At 33.6% G+C, this 19,337-nt stretch overlaps 3 protein-coding genes across 4 annotated transcripts; 1 reads left to right on the top strand and 2 right to left on the bottom strand.

Annotated features, from left to right (window-relative positions):
- The first annotated feature begins 402 nt into the window (after window positions 1–402).
- LOC108466958 (reticulon-like protein B3) lies at window positions 403–4,937 on the top strand. Of its 2 annotated transcripts, none has more exons than XM_017767359.2 (6): window positions 403–541; window positions 1,745–3,364; window positions 3,767–3,947; window positions 4,055–4,196; window positions 4,327–4,396; window positions 4,484–4,937. In XM_017767359.2, exons 2-6 carry the CDS (start codon window positions 3,169–3,171, stop codon window positions 4,651–4,653), a joined length of 759 nt encoding a protein of 252 aa, XP_017622848.1. In that variant the 5' UTR covers window positions 403–541; window positions 1,745–3,168; the 3' UTR covers window positions 4,654–4,937. The 2 variants fall into 2 exon arrangements, with proteins under 2 accessions (XP_017622848.1, XP_052884355.1); XM_053028395.1 differs by having other exon boundaries at window positions 444–541; window positions 1,715–3,364.
- A 465-nt stretch (window positions 4,938–5,402) lies between these two features.
- Window positions 5,403–10,403, bottom strand: LOC108466955 (uncharacterized). The gene is made up of 16 exons (XM_017767358.2): window positions 9,887–10,403; window positions 9,633–9,754; window positions 9,418–9,506; window positions 9,298–9,330; window positions 9,109–9,199; window positions 8,976–9,018; window positions 8,791–8,882; window positions 8,257–8,321; window positions 7,674–8,170; window positions 7,512–7,599; window positions 7,276–7,410; window positions 6,581–7,149; window positions 6,350–6,488; window positions 6,203–6,271; window positions 6,016–6,126; window positions 5,403–5,907 (listed from the first exon to the last, which is right to left on the bottom strand). Exons 1-16 carry the CDS (start codon window positions 10,099–10,101, stop codon window positions 5,794–5,796), a joined length of 2,472 nt encoding a protein of 823 aa, XP_017622847.1. The 5' UTR covers window positions 10,102–10,403; the 3' UTR covers window positions 5,403–5,793.
- Window positions 10,404–14,707: 4,304 nt separating this feature from the next.
- Window positions 14,708–18,425, bottom strand: LOC108463568 (uncharacterized). Its single transcript, XM_017763496.2, has 4 exons — window positions 18,010–18,425; window positions 17,342–17,494; window positions 15,926–15,997; window positions 14,708–15,702 (listed from the first exon to the last, which is right to left on the bottom strand). The coding sequence occupies exons 1-4, from the start codon at window positions 18,157–18,159 to the stop codon at window positions 15,034–15,036; spliced, it is 1,044 nt and encodes a 347-aa protein (XP_017618985.1). The 5' UTR covers window positions 18,160–18,425; the 3' UTR covers window positions 14,708–15,033.
- Window positions 18,426–19,337: the final 912 nt, after the last annotated feature.

Genomic DNA, 19,337 nt, shown 5'->3' with positions numbered 1-19,337 from the left:
AAAATTTAATTTATTTATTTTTTAATTTGATGACCAAATTTTTAAAAAGAAAATGAGTAAATTGGCAAAAGAAATTTAAACCCATTTGTGCTTCGCCAGTTCTAAAGACAGGGCCATGGGTTATGGCATGCTTTTTAAGTTCTTAAAACGGCCCAAATTTGTATTTTTTTTTTTTTTTGGGTCTGAAATTCCACATATACAAATGTAATTAATTTAGTTTGTAGATAAGATGAGGCAAAGGGCAGATGGTACCCAGCGCATATTCGTTTTAATGTTCTTTTAAACTCACATGGAGAAGTCGACATTGACAACATTGCCCCTTTATTCCTACCAGATTCATGCCCTCAAAACATGGTTGTATTGGTCAAACCAGAAAAAAATGGAACAACACCCAAAAATTAGCTTCAAATATGGTCAATGAAGAGCTGCAGGCATTTTGTAGCTCAAAATCTTTGTTATTCAGAAAGAGTATCCATGTACAAGCTGCTATGTATATATTGCCCTGCATTGCTTTTTTCTCTCTTTACAACCTTCAAATGAGGTAATCTCTATACTCTTTGTTTTTCCTTCTACTTTGTTTAGTATTGTAGGACTACCTATTAGTTTTTTTCCCTGCAATGTCATTTCTTGCAGTATTTTTGTGTTGTTGTAGAATTATAATAAAATATATCATAATCTGATTTGAAGTTTGATCTGTTTTAATGATTCAAAATTTGACTCGAAAAAATCTCTCTTACATAAATTTTTAGAGACTTTTTGAGGAGGATATGCTCTTTAGACACTCTTATTTTTATCATCTTCTTCATTAGATACCCTTTTTTTTTTCTCCAAACCAATTAAAATTTGTTCCGACAAATAAATTTTAAGTGATAAGTTAATTGGTTGGATGATCATCTTTCTTAAAAATTGTTTGAGTTTGAATCATAGGAGTGTTGTTCGCTATAATGTGTGCGTGTGAGTCTAATGATTAAGGGCAAAAGTTGGAATATTTTTTGAGGTGGTTATTTATGAGTACTAAAATATAATTTCACAATTTCAATAGTATATATTTCTTATAAATTCTAAAAAATTAAATTAATAATTTATTAATTTGGGAGAGTGATACTAAATATAAAATTTTATATAATAAAAAAAATCAAATTTTAAGAAAATAGGGTTAGCAGCCTTCGAAGCCGCCCCTGAAAATGATTCGCTCCTATTAAAGGTTTGTGAGTCCTAAAGTGATAGGAGACCACATTTCAGTTGGACAGCATGATACTAAGGCTTAGTTTGGATGAGCAATTGGGTACGGTGCAGTGCGTTTAGCTTACTTTTTATCTCACGCTACAGTATCACTACAGTATCTAATTTCACCACCACCACTGTTTTTACACTAACCGCAGATAAACGCACCGCTCATCCAAACTCACCCTAAATCCAAATCATTTTTCATTTATATCACTACCCGATACCCATACCCCAAACTTAATTTCAACTATAATACAAAACTTAAGGAGCCTAATTCAAAATTTATTTTTTAGAATTAATTATTTTATTCAAAATTTTTCAAATTAAGAAAAAAAAAAAACCCTAATCGTCCCCTTCAAACTACAGGTTAAAAAGAAATGGAAATGGATAAAATCAATAAAAAAGTATATATAATTTTATTTTAATTTATATATTTCAATTGGTTTGGAAGTATTGATTGATTTATGTATTATTCATCGAATTGCAGTTTGTCTGAATGTTGTTGTCACATATGTAGGGTGATCAATATCACGTGAAGAAAGAGGATCTAAATCAGGTTTTTGGATCTTATTTTTTGACTTTTTTTTTTTTTATCCTTACATCTTCATTTCCCCATTTCACACTTTCTTGTTAACTTTGATTTCCAACATGCGAGATATGGAAAATTTAGTTTAAAACATCATAATTATTTTATTCAAATATTTATTCAATTTAAAAGATTTAGTGTTTTTACTTATCTAAACCTGTCAATCCCAAATGATAAAATATTATCTTGGTGAATTTAAGCATTCTCCCTTTGAGCTCTACATAAAGTAAGGAGATAAAAACCCGATACAAAACCGAGTATATACATTTCGAGCACAATACCTCCACTATTTGAGGGTTTAATCAACTACTAAAAAAATAATATTTTCAAAACTTCTCTAAATAAGAGACTCGACCCCTCAACATTTTTCATACACCATCACCCAATTAGTCCTAAAAATAATTTATATTTTACTCTCTTTTTTGTTTTGTTTTTGTAGTTACCACTCTTTAAATATATATATAATAAAAAATAAAAGCTATGATATGTTGTATTAAAATATGTCATGAATCTTCTTATGTTTTGTAAATTCAGAATTTAAATTTTTACTTTTATTTTAGAAATGTATTCTCTCTATTTTTATATTTCAAAATCTAAATTTAACTATTAATACTGTTAAAGTTATTTTGTTGAATTAAGGTTCATTACTGACGTTATTTTTAATTATATTATTATCGAGTGAAATTTTTTATTTCAAATATCATACTAACAAATTTAACAATGTTAATAATTAAACTTGAATTTTAAAATTTAAAAAATAAAAAAACAAAATTAATGGAAATAAAAATATAAGGACTAACATTTAAATTTGTGAAGAATACATGGACCTATATTACATTTTAACCTATTAATTATTACAATTGATGGGTAGCCCCCAAACTAATGGTCTAACAAACATGTTTAATTCCCATCAGAAACATCTAGATTTTGATATTTAAAAAATAAAAAATAAAAAATTTAAATTTTGTAAATAGGTTAAAATTGCCAAATATTATAGTTTATTTAATACAAATCACCTGCTCACTCCACGTGTGCAAATACTATTAGTCGGTTTATATCAAACACGAACTTCTTCATCAAGAAAATCAAACGGTCGTCAATCTCCAACATATGAAACGGTTCAGATTTAAAACACCTTCAGTAAACGGTCTAGATTAAATCTAACGTGTACACACTCACGCCCTCTATAGCCACAAAACCCGATACTAAGAGCTTCAAAGAAAACAAGTCAAACAACACTCAAATCTTACATTTCTCTGTTTTTTTTTTCTTTCAATATTCAAAAACGTTTCAAAGCGAGTAGTTGGTATTTTTTTTCTTTTAAGAATTTGTGTGGAAAAAAAAAAGAAAAAAAAATGGCTGAGCACGAAGAGAAGAAGCACGAGGAATCTTTGATGGAAAAGATAGCGGAGAAGATCCATGGTCATGATTCATCGTCATCGTCGTCGGATTCCGATGACGACAAGCAATCGGAATCTTCGATCAAGGACAAGGTGTTTCGTCTCTTTGGAAGAGAAAAGCCCGTCCACCATGTTTTCGGTGGAGGCAAACGTATGTTATAAGGACCCTCCTTTTTCTTCAATTCTTAAATTAAGGTCTTTTACAAGTCTGGGTTTTTAAATTTTCTGATTTTCATTTAGAATCAGATGTTATTTTTATTTTGTGTCATGAGAGAGTAATTAGATCTGACTTAGTGATTTGCATCTAGCTTTTAATTTTGATTAATTAGTGATATTTGAGCTTAATTATGTTTTTTGATCAGTGAATCTGTAGATCTTTAAGTGAATTTATGGATTAATTTTGGTAAAGTTCATTTTTTTTTTCTTTGTGAGTGCGCACAAATCCTAGGATTATCTTATTTTATTATAAATTTCAATACTTGGTATTATTGATTATCAATAGCCCCCTGCGATGATAAAATTATGTGATGAAATTGGTGTATGTGTGTGATAGCGGCCGACATTTTACTGTGGAGGAACAAAAAGATCTCAGCAGGAGCGCTTGGTGTTGCAACTGTGATATGGGTTTTGTTTGAATTGCTTGAATATCACCTGCTCACTCTAGTGTGTCACTTGTTGATACTTGCTCTTGCATTGCTCTTCTTGTGGTCAAATGCTACTCAGTTCATCAACAAGTAAGCTGTTGCATTTATTTTCCATATTGGGTTTTTATTCGGACTCAGGTTTGTTTGTTTCTGCTCATAGTAGTAATGTAAATGTTTTTTTTTTTTTCTTTGAATAGGTCTACACCGCATATCCCGGAAGTTCAAATCCCTAAGGAACCAGTTTTAGAGTTTGCCATGGCACTTAGGTTTGAGATTAACCGGGCTTTCGCTGTCCTGCGGGATATTGCATTAGGAAGAGATCTTAAGATGTTCCTCTCTGTATGTTATTTTCTTGTTTCTCTTATACTTAATACTAGGTTTTTTTGCTTGGCCATCATTTTCCGTTATTCATTCATGACAGTCCATTTCATTTATATGAAAATACTGGAACGGCGTTGTGATTGTTCAGGTTATTGCTGGATTATGGGTCTTGTCTATTGTGGGAAGTTGGTGCAACTTCTTGACGCTGTTCTATATAGGTATTGAAGTTGCCTTCAAGCGCTTTGTTTTTTCCCCTTTTAAATGTTCTAATTTCCTGGTTTAATGTAAATTCTTTTGCGAAACAGTCTTCGTAGTACTTCACACTGTACCTGTGCTGTACGAGAAGTATGAGGACAAGGTGGATCCCTTTGCCGAGAAAGCAATGCATGAGATTAAGAAGCAGTATGCAGTGTTTGATGCAAAAGTTCTAAGTAAGATTCCTATGGGACCGTTAAAGCAAAAGAAGAAGGATTAGTTTACCGGTCAGGATGTTGATGCTGCTAGGTTCAGAGGACTGTATTTCATGAAGTTGTTGAGTTTTATCCAGTATCAGTTAGAATCCTGCTTTTATCCTTTTCTTTTGTAGTAACTGGGTTCAAAATGATGATGAATATGGAAACTTTTTTTTTTTCTTAACATCTTTGGTTCTGCTGTCATACATGGGAGCTGTCCCATGGATTTATATGCTATGTGAGACAATATGTTATTTTATTGCATGTTGATTAATGGATTGTACACCGAATTGCAAGTTCTTTGGAATTTTTTCTAGTTATCCTACTGAATAATTCACTTTGCTTGTATGTTTGGGGACTGTTTGACCCCGTTATCTTTTATAGACTGCTATTGCTTTCGTTAGAAGGTTAATATAGTATTTTAGTTGTTCTGGTTCTGCTCAGTTTTGGATTCAGAATGTTTCAAGCTCAGGTCATTTTGGGTGTAAGTCGGATCATTAGGTGTTCAGGCCATTTTAGGTTTTGGTCACTTTCGGTTCATCGGATCAGTTTTCAGGTTTGGCTTAGAATTGTCAGGTCTAGTTGTATGTCCTTCCTAAACAATCTCACAGCACACTTAATTCCACTGGATTAATGCATGTTTGCCTGTGTTTAAAAAAATTAAATCGAACAAGCCTTTTATAACGATGATAAAAACGAAATGAATTGGTTTGTTTTTGAGTATAATATCTGCCCAGGGATGTCATAGGAACTTCTGGAAGGATACTGCAAATTATATCATCAATAAACGGAATCAAAGCTGTTGATATAGACTAGATTTCCACGCCTTTGTTTTGGCTTGAAATATAACAGACACTAATGGTATGTAGTACTTTATCACCCTAATCCCTTTAACAAGCTCTTTAAGTTAATACACTCGTACGGGTACAACACAAACCACTGTAAAATAATATTACAAACCTTTTCTTGTATCATAACAGGACTTGGCTAGCAACAAGGATAGATAGATTCTCAGGTTGGCTTTTGCTTCTCCCGGTTAGCATCGATTTGCTTGCTTGTTCTTTAGTCAGTATTTCATCTGGTCGTCAATGAAGGATGACTTCAATCATGGTTTCTCTGTTAAAATTCTTCTTGCGGTGTCTGTAACTGTAAAACGAACCCCTTCATAGGAAGTAAGATAGTTGCTCCTTTTTTCTTGAACCCCCTTCTCCGTACAAGTCATTCCACTGTTTTAACTCATTCATTCCAGCTCCCTCAGATGCGAAGCTAGCCGCCACCTGCCCAACCAGAAAATGGAGCATAAATAAAACAATCAACAGATAATTTTCTTCGCAATTTTAACATGCTATTATTGTCATTTGACTATGATTCTGTTTAGGGGTTACCTGATTCTTTGCTTGCCTGAAATCTTCCATAGATAATGGCCTTAGGGTAATGACTCTTTCTTCTGCACCATCTTCTTTGTTTTGTACTTCAACAACTCTTTGTTTTCTCTCCTGCAAAGGGCAATTTATTAGAGAACAAAAAGTGCATTTATTTTCCGGGCACCTGAAAAGGAAATTATGCACTCACCAGATCTTTCAATCTCTCTTGCTGTATTAACTCTCTAACTGGCCGATAAGCCGCGGTTGTGCATAAATTCTGTTTTAAACAGGAAATGACGGTGATTATACTTTTAAACTATTCATCTAAAAACTATCATCTTCTCAAAATGCTAACCTTAAGGTCACTTCCGGTATATCCTTCTGTCATTAATGCCAGCTCAGCGAAGTCTAGACCATCTTCTACTTTTTCTTTTCCCAAAAGAGTTCGAAAAATCTTTTCCCGGTTCTCTGCACCCGGAAGTCCCACCATGATTCTGTTAGAATGACTCGAGGGTTAGTAAATAACACCACAATTAAGCGTTCCAATCTTCTTGTTAGAGATGCATAGAACTTGATCCTTATCTACCTTCTCTCAAAACGCCTAATTATGGCTTCATCGAGGTCAAATGGCCGATTGGTTGCAGCAAGAACTAGGATACGTTCATTTTGCCTCGTCAAGAGGCCATCCCAGTGAGCCATAAACTCATTTTTTATTTTTCGCATGGCTTCATGTTCTCCGACTCTAGTCCTCTGCCCTAGCATGCTATCTACCTCATCAACGAATATAATAGTTGGTGAGACTTTGGCTGCCAATGTGAACAAAGCTCGGACATTCTTCTCATCTTCCCCGAACCATTTTGAAGTAATAGTAGACATGGATACATTAATGAAGCTTGCACCAGCTTCTTTAGCAATGGCCTTTGCTAACATTGTCTTTCCAGTGCCCGGAGGACCAAACAACAATATTCCCCTGCAAGGCTTTAGGAGACCACCTTTGAAAAGGTCTGGCCTTCGAAGAGGAAGCATCACTAACTCCTGCAGTGATTCTTTGGTCTCTTCTAACGCACCAATGTCTGCAAATGTAACGTCGATCTCTTTCGCCGGTATGACCTCAGGCCTTATTCGCTTTTCAAATTCATTGTCTGGAGGAACTTCCTGCAGCAATTAGAACAAGTACAAAGTGACACAAAAAGAATGAGAAAATGGGATACCGAAGGAACTGGATATCAGAGAAGTTTTATCATGCACAAAATGTATCTAAAAGGAAGACAAAAAACTCACCGGAACTTTTGAGGCCGGAGCAGGATTTTCACCCTCGGCCTTTGTTGCCGGAAGGGTTGTTTCACTCTTCTTTTCAGGATTTTTGCTGCCGGATTTTGATTCTAGCTTCACACCTACTGAACCAGCTCCTGTTTCCTACAGTTACATAGAGACCAATATGGGCAGGTAAGCTTAGTAACCTACCATTTAATTCCTCCTTTAGGTAATGTAAAAGGCAGGTAGCAAAGTATAAACACCTTCAATGTTTCGGATTGTGGTTCCCGTTTTAATGTGTCTTTACCAATGGACTTCCCTTCCTGGAATATACTCAATCCATGCGACAAACTGCATCAAAATGACCAAATTAAAAAATGTAACGTTAATGGTAACAAAAACCGAGCATGAGAAACTAATCTGACCTCTTTGATGATATCACGAGTTTCCCATTTCTGTATTCAGGGTCCTTATTATTCATCAAATGATAAGAAATGGCGGATACGACAACCTCCTCTATGTATCTACTGAGGGCCATTGTATCTGCAATGCAGATCGAATCTAGATCATCGCAGTCAAGATCGTTTGCTGAGAGCACCTCCATGATGTGATTTCTATTATCCTGAGCTTGGATCATCTTCATGTCCTTTTCTAGCTGAGATTTCCAGCTTACAAGATGTTTTTCATCTGCTGGGGGCCTGATCTCAATGTTGTAAGGGAAAATGGCTGATAACCTGTCGTCAAATTCCCTGTCATCATTATTCAGGTCAACAACGCATGACCCGAGGATCAACACGTTCCCGGAAAGTTTCTTTAACATCTTTTGGAACAAATTATAAATCCTTTGTGATCTAGACAAGAGCTTGTCGACATCCCTAAGATAAAGCACAATAGGACTGGCTTTTGATACATATATCAACACCTGCATTTAAACAAGAGATGATTTCATACATACATAAATAAGATTATTCATTGTTGCAACTAGCATGCATTCCCAAATGACAATACCTTGTAAAGAGCCTGTATAAGAAGCTTCTCATCAAAAGACAAACTGCTTGTTCGCCTCAGAGGAGCTACAAAAAGGAGGAAAAAAGATTAGATCGGTTATAAGAACCTGGAAAATTTTACATAATTGATTGAAGAAATGTCAAAGCGGAGTTGTTTAACATCTTCCAGCTTCAACTTTAAGATTTCTGTATTATTCATTAAGGATTGTAAGACGATTCCGAAGCTCTTCAACTGCAATAACTCGCATTTCTAATAGTTTCAGCTCTACGAAGAATCAGATCACTTGAGAAGAACCCCGTTACAGTCCACTAGAATTTTCTTTTACTGTTTTCTCATACAGATGACAGCACCGTTTGTTAGCTACTTCTAATGAAGGGTATAGAAGAAAGGGATATTTATTGGTTGTGAAATAAAAATTAGTGGTTTACAGTGTTGATCTTGCACTTAGGGGTTAAACTTCCGATAGCTTTGCCGAAAATTTCTATTCCTAACCATAAAAGGACTAGATCATCATTAAAAGAACTTCAATTGTACCTGGATTTCCTGGACTGCATTGAGAAGCAAGGCTATTGATATTCTCTGATACAGATGCATATCGACGTAGCTTAGGAGGACCTTCTGTTCCCCTGAAATTACAACAACCAGAAAGATTGAATAAACAGAATACTCCTGGATATGAAATTTCTCAAAAGATAAATCGAGAATATATGTCGCAATACCTTGACCCAATATCCACACCGCTGCTCTGCCGCCTCAACGTACCTGTAATATAACTTATGGTTCATGGTCACAGAGATATACACACTACTACTGTACACAATACCATGGAAACCAGAACATTTCCTGCTATACCTTTGGGCTCTTCCTGAGAAAGGAGTGAAAATGAGCCAAGTAAGCCAGACAATCGCTCGAGTGTCGACTCCGAAGTGGATCTTTTGAAAGACTACATGAGAGAATCAATGGTTAGGGAAAGCTCTAAAGCAGGGTTGAACTGAACTATTTCGATGTGTCATCCTAAACAAAAAGAAGAAAGAATCTTACAGATTCTTGGCCACTTCCATATTTACTTTGAATCTGTAACAAAAGTAAATCACTTAAATGTCGGATGTTAAAACTTGAAGCTTAATGGTAAAGGAAGAAGAAAATGAGTAACATACTCACTTTTAAGGAAAAATCAGTTACATCCAAGAGCAGCAACTTGGATTCAAAGAAATGGGCTAAAGCTTTGGCAAGCATTTGTTGGTAAAGTTCTACCAAGGAAAAAAAAAAAAAGAAGAAATAACACAGACACAGTCAGTAGCAGCCTTATAGAGACAGCCCCATGAACACTTAAAAAACATGTCAAGTATAGCCGCCTGTGATTTCAGGCAATCAACCTGCAGGTCCCGATAGTAATATAGCTTGACTAGCAGGAGAAAGGTTCCTTGTGTACTTGGAAACATCAGCATGTTTCAAATGGACATAGGCAGCACTGGTTAGCAATGCTTGAGTTTGTTCACTGCCACATAAAATTAAACGTCATTCCAACAATTAAAAAAAAATTGTATAAAGCAAGTTAAAAATATTCATATAGGTGATTCAAAAATTTCTTGTTTTCCAGCCAATAGAGCTCAAAAAATTGGGAATTTACCTGAGGTAGTAAGGGAACTCATCGAAGGTGACTTGGCTTTCTCTGCCATCAACGATTTGGCGAAGTAATTCTTTCTCTATCCTCTCCAAAGTGATGCCGGTTGATGAATTGGAACCGGTTCCGGTCCATTTGTTCTGACCCGAAGCCAGACCTAGCCCTACCCCTACCCCAACACCCACACCCAACGCCGATAACAGTAGGCTTTTTTGTTCCATTTGCTTTGCCTACAATTTTTTTTTAAAAACCCGAAGTTTAATTTTTTATAATTAAAATGAAAATTGTTTTGATCTGCAACTGTTTTCGTGGCTGATTCAAAAACGAAACGAGATAAGCGGATGCTTTGACAGCGAGGCGTCGCCGGTAAAGGGAAAGAGCAGCGGATGGCGGCGGATGAAAAGCGGTAGAGTCGGTTCCCGCTATTTATGGAGTCTCTATCAGTTCGCTCGTTTTTTGAAGTTTTTAAATAGGAAATCAACGGGGAGAGATGAATAGATTTAATTTTTGCCCCAGTCCTTGTAATCTTAAGAATTTTAAAATATTATCCCTTGATTTTTAATTCAAATCAGATACCTCTTTCAATAAACTTTCGTTAAATTTGAATATGCGTCATTTTAATTTAAAATTTAAAATTTTAATAATTTTTATTGATTTAATATAAAATAAAATTTTAATTTGTATATAAAAATATTTTAATAATTTTATAAATAAATTAATGTCTAATTAATAAGTAACATATTTAGAATATATTTTAATAATTTAAGTTAGTGGGAGCTGGTGATACCATTAGTATGGATTATTAGATAGCGGAGTAAAGGATTAAAATTTAAAAATATGAAAGCGGATAGGTAGTGAGGAATAGTAAGAGGTTAGCATAGGTGGCAGTAATTTGACGGTTTATGAATCGGTTGGACAGTTTGTTTATAATTTGTGGGAATACTTGGCGCAAAACTGCGAAGGGAGTTGTGCATGAAATGAAACGGTCGCCTAATGTTGTCGCCCAAGTGTGGTCAGCTTTGGATCCTGTAAGGTTCCTACACGCGTCCGGTTCTGTCAGTACCCATTTAAAAGCAAGTTCCGCCTTCCGGATCAAGATATTGGGTGGTACCAGATTCCTGTCAGCAGATTATTATAATCAATTTATTTTCAAATTTCAGGATAACCACAGATAATTTTTCATTCCATTTACCAGGTATTTTATCCAATTGTATAGTATTTATAATAAATTATTTCTATTAATTTTTAATTAAAATTTTATTAATTATTTATATTACAGTAAGTATACTTTTAAGGTTAAAGAAATCAAAAATCCAATAAATAATTAGATAAAAATTTGGTACAAATTAGATCAGGTGCAAATTTTTTATATTTAACATGAATTAAAATGATAAAATAACCTTATAAAAAAAGGAAAAAAATTGAATAACTATTCATCCGATCATCGACTCTTTAAAGATAGTATATATCATTCCAGAATTAAATATTAATAGCATAGCTATATGAAATTTTCCTTAAAAAAATATTAAATGAGGGCAGCGATGTGATGGAGGTATGGGCGAAGGGGGACAGAATCAAACGGGGGCATTGTATCTGTAACAACCACACTAGGCAACCTAAAAAGGATGTGCTGAATTTGGTGCTTCGAACTTCAAAGCAGCTGCTTTAACTACATTACAATCAAACAGCTGTGAAAGGCACGTGAGAAGTAGACAAGAGCACCACCATTTGTACCAATCACAATGTGCCTGACGACTGACGACGTTCATCAACATAATTTTATATCTGCCCTGTACATATGTGTGTAATTGCAAGTTGCAGCTTGGTTCAGTGTTCTGACGTCTTTTCTTAACTATGAAACCTGGACCTCCAAATCCATAGGATCTGATCTATTGCCGCCCGCTTTTACTTCATCACCACCCTTTTCTCCTTTATACCAATCTAACCTTTCATTTCTATTACCACTTTTAATTTTGATATTCACTAATTGCTTTTTTTTACCTCTTAACTTAAATTATCATTTTTATCTCAATTTCTTAATGTATAGTAGTACAAGTTATGTTGATATTATAACTCATAATTCATTTATTTAATTTTTATATTATTTTTAGGTGATTTGATAAAAAATACAAGTTTAAATGTTAAAATAGATAAATAAATTAAATGAGTATTAAAATAAATTTTTTGTAAAGTTGAAGAGTCAAATAAGTTATTATGCCTTTTATTAATTCTTATCCATATATTTATCTTGTAAGAAACAAAAACGTGTGATATATAGTGAGAAATTTATCTACTTGATATCACACATTTAGAAAATTTTAAGATAAAAGAGTTTGATGCTAAATATGACTTGAACAATTCTTATTTTTATATCATAAGGTAATTTGGCAAGTAGTTTTGAAAAAGTCCTCAAGTATGAGACCTAAAGTTTAAGATAAACCTTAGAGATATTACTAAGATTTGAACATAATTTATTTGCAAAGGCTTGGAACTAAAACAACATGAAAAAGCTTTTGAAATTAAAAGAATTTATCTCATTTTACATAGAGATAATTTTGAGATTATTTGAAGTGTATATACATGCAATTTATGGGTTGTAGGTCGCAGATCAAAGCCGTGATGATTGCGTACAAAGTGTTCCATAAAGGTCAATTGATAAAATGAGACTCATTCAACCCACTTGAACTAACCCAATTTGTGAAACATATGAAGAAGCCTATATACTTGAAGTTTTGGTGGCCTAGTGAACCACTTAAGGAAAATTAAGGTTACCTTCATAAATATGGAAAGTAATCTTAAAAGATATGTATTCTTCTAGAATTGAGTTAATCCTTTAAGAATCTCAATTGTAGATAGGCTTCAATGTTGACTGTCGATATAACTCAATTTGTAATGTTGATTTTAGGGGAGTTCAACTATAGTTAGAGGTCTTCTCCCTCGTTTGTAATCACTCAGTTATAATCCTCTATGTTAATTGAATACTATTGAGAACATTTACTAAAACATCTTGTGCATCGCTTTCTTATAGCATTTTCTGTTGTTTCGTTTTAAGTTGCTTTTACTTTATTTTCAGTGCCTCATAGAATTTCTACTGAGAATTCTCATTTTGCGAAAGTTAGCCTGACTTAGGTGGATTTGAATCTAAGAAATCATCTAAGGTCGCACGGATTGTGAGACTAAAGTTCTAGCCTTGTAATACTTACAGAGAGTTTATATGTTCATAATTAAAGAACTTTTATTGAGGGCATTTTATTGTTTATTCAATTTTGAGTGATTAGTTAACATCCTTTAGTAGGAGAGTTGGGGAGAGTTCTTACTAAATGTACTAGAGTGAACTCTCAACTATCCAAAGGTTAGAGTGGATTAGGTTGCTTTGTTTGTATTGTTGTGTTATAATTGTGCCAAAGTTTGTGATCACATCTTATACCATAACCTAGTTAGACAATTACAATTGGTATTAGGGTCTCCCACCTAACATAATTGGTGAAATCGTATGTTTGGTAGTCAACAATGGAGTCTACAAACAAAGACAATTCAATTATACATCTGCCACATTTGGATGAATCTAATTATATTCAATTATACATTTGGCACTTTTAGGTGAATCTAATTATGTCTATTGGAAAGCTTGAATAAGGGTTTTTTTATCAAATAAATTAATGAATTAATGGAGGCTAATATGAAGCTTGGCGTGGCTTTCAAAAAGAAAGATGCCATTGTTATTGATTATGAGGTCAAATTATAATTTTAAACCATCCTGAAAAAATGGGTTTTAAAAATAAGAAATTGGATAAGATCTTAACTATTGGAAGAAGGGAAATTAATAGGGGTAAAGTTGGAAATTTTTTTTCCGAGCTAGAATTAAGTTAATTTTTTATGAGAGATAAAATATATTTTTACTATTTATTTATCTTATAACTTTATAATTTTAAAAATTAAATAAAAATTATTATTTAAGGGCAAAACGTATTTTTACTATTTAATAATTTTATAACTTATAAAATTTAAAAGCCAAATATATAATTTTTATTTTAGAGATGAGAGTGTCCTGAACATAGAGGGCTAGGCTATATTAATAATGGTGAGAAAATTTAAATTTCAAAAACCTATTTGAATTTTGATTCAATGAAATTGTTCGAGTTTCGATTCAATCAAACCGAAATTTCTTATATTCTCCTAATTTCGTCTTTATGTTCCAAGGAAATGCATAAAAAAAATTCTTTAGTTCAAAAAAGAAAAAGTAAAATGCAATCTCCTAGGATAGGAGGATGCTGCAAAAAGCTAACATGTTGGATTGATGGTGTCCAACCACTGTCACATTGCATTGCATGCTTGCCTCCTCTATAATGCGTAGGTTTTGAAAACAAGTATGACAAATAAACTTTTTTGTCAAAACACATTTCGTAAGTGGTTTGCAAAAGGCAATGTCAGGGCAAAAGTAGCCACCCCAATTACCTTTATTATTATCAAGTTAAAAAAAAAAAAAAAGGTGGAAGAATCTCCATGCAGATTGCAGATGCTGATATAAATGGAAGGTAGGCACATGGATCTAGTTCTTTAATTCTTTCTACATTATTTTTATTCCATAATTGTATTTAGAGTTATATAATTATTTTAATTGGTAAAAGTACTTGTTAAGTCTTGGATTAAATTAGTCATCAATTTAATTCTTATACTATTAAAAAATCAATAATATTTATTGTTAAAAAAAGATAACATGAAAATTATTATTTTTAATTTTAAATAGTAAATATTAATATTGTTATATTTTTATTATTATATCATTTTAATTTGTGTATGTTCCAACTACATTTCCAGAGCAACAAATGAAACAACAAACAATCAAGAATTGTTATTTACCATAATGAAAAGAGATTAAAACAGGTAGTTTTACGGTAGTACAATGATAGGAGATTTTGCCTTAGGCCAAAATGGAGTTATAATCTGCATTCTCTTTGCTGCCCTAGCTATTATTAAATATCAAACAGAAATAATGAAGCAATTCTCTTAAGCTATGCACAACATATATGAACTGATAGCCTGGATCTGTATCTGTACAAATTTTCTAGGCATTTCATTGTGTTGCGAGAATATGCTTAAGACCCTTGCAAGAAGCATATCCGAAACCTATGTTTTCACTTGCATAATAGAGCTTATCTCATTAAATCCAAGAATACAAAGCCATTCCAAAGGCTGTGGAGAAGCATGGATGGCAATAGATTCCTCGTTCGTGCGAAAACAACACCCATCACCATTCCTAGGAAAATAAGTGGTAGCATTCTCTGTACGTTAAAATGTGCCAGTGCAAAGGCAACTGAACTCACCAGTATAGCACACCATACAGGCATGTATTTGGTCAACGAAGGAAGAAGGAAACCACGGAAAATTATCTCTTCCCATATCGGAGCACAGACGGAAACTACAATTGCGTATAGTGCCATGGCTACTGGATCCCTTGCTAAGATTGACTGCTCAACGCTTGAAAGTGTAACAGGTGCAGAGGGAATAACAGGCAGCAAGTTGAGGTTGAATTGCGATAATCTGTTGATGATGGGAAACATGAGGCATCCTAGTGCAACATCGAAGACCCACTTTCCTCTCAAGCTGAATTTAAACCAATCTGATGGAAGGGGATGAAACTGAGACAGGCAGCGGTGAAGTATTGCTATCCCGGTAAGGCCTTCACTTACATCAGTCACAAGGCTGAACAAGGCTTGTCCCCTGAATGTTAGAGAATCCTTGCTCAACCCTGCCATGTGAGCAGCAAAAGGAATTATCCAAGACCCCATGAACCAGAATGCTGCTACCCAGAGAAGCATAACCTGTGTGAGCACAGAAAATAGGGATTAACATTCTCTACATGTCATTTCGGCAGTTCTCCGTAGGCAACTTTACCCTATATGATGTTGTGGTTGCATTTCATGGACTTACGGTGCTTATTTCTGTATAAATCATTGAAAAACAAGCTTAACATCTATAAAAGCTGAGAACGCAGTTGCATATGGCAATTATGTTACAACCAAATATGAAGTAAAACAAACTAACCTTCAGAATGGTCTCTGCGGTCCATGGTACAGTCCACCTGCTGCCAACTGCCCTTAAAACTGCATCTGTAGCCTGCATCATAACCAACCAATTTCATAATTTTCCCTATAAAATAAAATGAAAGAAGGGAAAAGAAAATGTAAAGAGATTAGCAAACATGTAGAAATTCCAAATAATCACAATTCTGCACTACACTTGGATTCTATATCCCTTGAACCTATAAAATTCTCTGTATTAATAAGCTATTTTGATTTTCAAACAAGACATTGAAAAAATAAAATAAAAACAAACATCTTAAACCCAATTTAATAAATTATTTGATATAGCGGATAAGGCCTCAGCTTAATGGCAAGGAGAATACCCTAGGAGCTTTGAGGCCCCATGTTCATGTCCCACCATTTATGGGTTTAGTAGTTATATTGGTTGTCATAATGGTTTTTGAGTCTGCAAGACAAATTTTGAAAAACAATGGATGGAGTTGCCACCAATCTTTTATTTTTCTTTTAGGTTTGATTGATTTGCTCTTGGGTATAGGTAGCAACGAAGCGTTTTAGAGTCCTATTATGTTGGACTGATGGTGGAGGTGAGCAAAGGGTTTAGAGTTGTGTTGATGATATAGCTAGTCTTGGATTGACAGACGGGTTGTTAGGACAGAGAAAAGGAAGATGGTTGCCGTGGGGTTCAGGTAGCTTGTTGGTTTCATTGGTGGCAATTGGGTTTAGTGAGGGGTTGTAAAGCGACAGTTTTATGTGGCTTGGTGATGGTGAGCCATGGCTTGGGTTGACTATTCAACTTTAATTTGGGTTATAGAGAGGCAAGACCTTCAATTATGGTGGGACTGTGATGAACTTAGGTGGCCGTGGAGGGATGAGTTTACAGGTTTAGGTTGTTTCGATTATGAAATCTGTTTTTGTAAGGGAAGCATTAGTGTTGTCCAAATATATTGTGGTTTGTTAGTTTGATAGTTTATTTAGTTATGCAATGATATATGGATGAAATAATTGATATAGTTTCAATAGTGAGCTTAGACACTAAACGGGTTATAGACGAATCATTAACTCAAAACTACTAAATACAACTACATAAACCAAACCAACTCTACCAGTTCCATGATCTGAAACCACCTAGTTCATATGCCAAGAGACAGATGATTCAGTTGAATAGCCCACAACTAATTCTCATGAGTTGCCAGTAAGTTCACCTAGGAGACATGATCAACGCCTAAATTGTCCCACAAATATTATACCAGACTGAACCATCAGTTGACAAATTCATCATCCAGCGTATAAACAGACTGGCATAATAGATTCATTGATCCAGTAATGGCTGGTAGTGGATGTACGGATTAAATAGAATGCAATATTGATTGCACACATAAACAAATAAACATAGAATCGAGTTAAAATAACGCATTACCTCCGGAAGAGTTGATTTCCAATCTCTTTTGTGAGGGCTAGACTTATCAACCTCGGGTTGTACTGTTTCCTCAGGCAGAAAATGATCAATATATTCGGATTTCGGATTTTCTGGGGAGAACCCATCATACCTAAAGCATGAAAATTTCCACTTCTGCAAATCAAAGCCAAAATAAAACAAAACCAGAAACTGATTTTACAATAATGGTATACAACTATAGATAGTAAACCAAAAAAAAAAAAAAAGAAAGGGAAAGAGATTTTCAATTGAAAATTTGAAACCTTAAAACTCCACCACCTGAAGCTACTAACTTTCAGGGTTTACATCAAATTCCCTGCTACATAATTTACTCTTTAACTGTTTCCTCCATTTTCTCAGCAACCAAACATAGTGAAACTTACCATAGTTCAGCTTCAGGGTAAAAACTAGCCAATTAAACAAAATTTTCATTTAGGTAAAAGTTAAATTAACCAAAAGAGGGCATAAAAGGGATTAAACTTTTCAACTTTATAACTTCCAATTAACTTTTTCCTTCATTTTCTCGGTAACCAAGTATAATCCACTTCAAATTTGAACTCCAGAGTCTAAAAAAACCAAAATTGAACATTAAAAATAACTTTTTTAAAACATGGAAAAAAAAAAACTGAAGCTTGTGAATTTATACTTACGTTCTTTGTGAGCTTGAAATTGGATTCAAAGACCCGGGAGCTCCGGTTCAAAGAAAAGATACAGGGTCGGGTCTGAACACGAAATTTGGAGTAAGAAAGTGCAAGAACTGGGCACTGAGTGACACAGTGGAAGGAATAGGAGCTTAACATGAGGACCTAATATCAAGAACTATAATAACTTAAATAAAAAAATTCATAAATTTTACAAATAATAAGGGAACAATGATTAAAAAAAAAAACCCTTTTATTTTGTGAATTTGGGTTTTGAGTTTATAGGGGTGAGGGAAGCTGCTTTCCAGTTTCGTTGCAGTGATATTTTTTGTTTCTGAGAGAGGAGGACATTAGGGGGTTTTTAGAAACGAGGATTACATTTTCTTATTGCCAAGTTCCCGGAAATGATATTTTTTTCTTCTCAAAAGCATGAATTTTTGTAGTTTAAATTCTGTTATTAGTCACTATACTTTACAAAAAGTTGTAGATTTAGTCAATTTTATTTGTGATCTAAATAGTAGTAACTAAATTTATTAGATTAAATTTAATTATTAGTCTTGTATTGTGAGTACAATTATAGATTTAGTCAATATTCTCTATTGGATCGTTTCTAAATCTTTATACTTTTTAGATTTTAAAATTTCAATCTTGATAAAAATGTCATCCGCTTATCTATTAATTAGATTTTTATTAGGTAATATGTAAAAATAACAAGCTGAGATGGCATTACACATATGATAATATATTTGCCACATCAGATTTTTGAAATAATAGAACTTATTGAATTTAACCGTCACATTTTGGTGAATACTAAAATTTTAAAATTTGAGAAGTATAGAGACCAAAAAGGACCAAATTAAAGTATAAGGATTAAATCTACAACTTTCATAAAGTACATGAACTAGCAAAAAATTTTAACATTTGTTGTTGATAGCCAGTCGTTTTTTTGCTTAATATAATATTTGGTACTTTAACTCAATACTTTTTTCTAAGTTGGTACTTAGTTTTTTTTTTGTCCAATTTGATACATAAATTTGACGCTTTTTCGTAATTTGGCATCTAAGCTTTTTTTTGTCTAAATTGGTACTTGAACGTGACACTTTTTCTTTATTTGGTATCTAAGCTTTTTTTTTTAGTTCAATTTAGTACCTAAACTTGTCAAATGTTATCAATTTACCCCAAACGCTAATTGTGATATTTTTTTTTGAGGAAATAAAAATAGCTAATATATTATCGACATGTGACAAATAACATGAATCTAATGACAAAAATGATACTAATCCGTGCAAATTTTGTACTTTGAGTTATGCTTAACAAAGAAGAAAATAAGAGATTTA

The sequence above is a fragment of the Gossypium arboreum genome, chromosome 1, assembly GCF_025698485.1.
Source record: "Gossypium arboreum isolate Shixiya-1 chromosome 1, ASM2569848v2, whole genome shotgun sequence".
Lineage (NCBI taxonomy): Eukaryota > Viridiplantae > Streptophyta > Magnoliopsida > Malvales > Malvaceae > Gossypium > Gossypium arboreum.
The sequence above is the reverse complement of the archived record's forward strand: the minus strand, read 5'-3'. Positions and strand labels throughout refer to the sequence as shown.

What these genes read in the sequence shown, in the direction of transcription:
- LOC108466955 (XM_017767358.2), bottom strand. Translation starts at nt 10,101, where the DNA reads ATGGAACAAAAAAGCCTACTGTTATCGGCGTTGGGTGTGGGTGTTGGG. An exon ending in ATGGAAGTGGCCAAGAATCT is followed by an intron (nt 9,200 to 9,297) that starts GTAAGATTCTTT and finishes TCTCTCATGTAG; the next exon opens with TCTTTCAAAAGATCCACTTC. An exon ending in CTCCGGCCTCAAAAGTTCCG is followed by an intron (nt 7,150 to 7,275) that starts GTGAGTTTTTTG and finishes TAATTGCTGCAG; the next exon opens with GAAGTTCCTCCAGACAATGA.
- LOC108463568 (XM_017763496.2), bottom strand. Translation starts at nt 18,159, where the DNA reads ATGTTAAGCTCCTATTCCTTCCACTGTGTCACTCAGTGCCCAGTTCTT. An exon ending in ATTTCAAGCTCACAAAGAAC is followed by an intron (nt 17,495 to 18,009) that starts GTAAGTATAAAT and finishes TTTGATTTGCAG; the next exon opens with AAGTGGAAATTTTCATGCTT. An exon ending in GGAAATCAACTCTTCCGGAG is followed by an intron (nt 15,998 to 17,341) that starts GTAATGCGTTAT and finishes GTTATGATGCAG; the next exon opens with GCTACAGATGCAGTTTTAAG.
- LOC108466958 (XM_017767359.2), top strand. Translation starts at nt 3,169, where the DNA reads ATGGCTGAGCACGAAGAGAAGAAGCACGAGGAATCTTTGATGGAAAAG. An exon ending in TGTTTTCGGTGGAGGCAAAC is followed by an intron (nt 3,365 to 3,766) that starts GTATGTTATAAG and finishes TGTGTGTGATAG; the next exon opens with CGGCCGACATTTTACTGTGG. An exon ending in GCTACTCAGTTCATCAACAA is followed by an intron (nt 3,948 to 4,054) that starts GTAAGCTGTTGC and finishes TTCTTTGAATAG; the next exon opens with GTCTACACCGCATATCCCGG.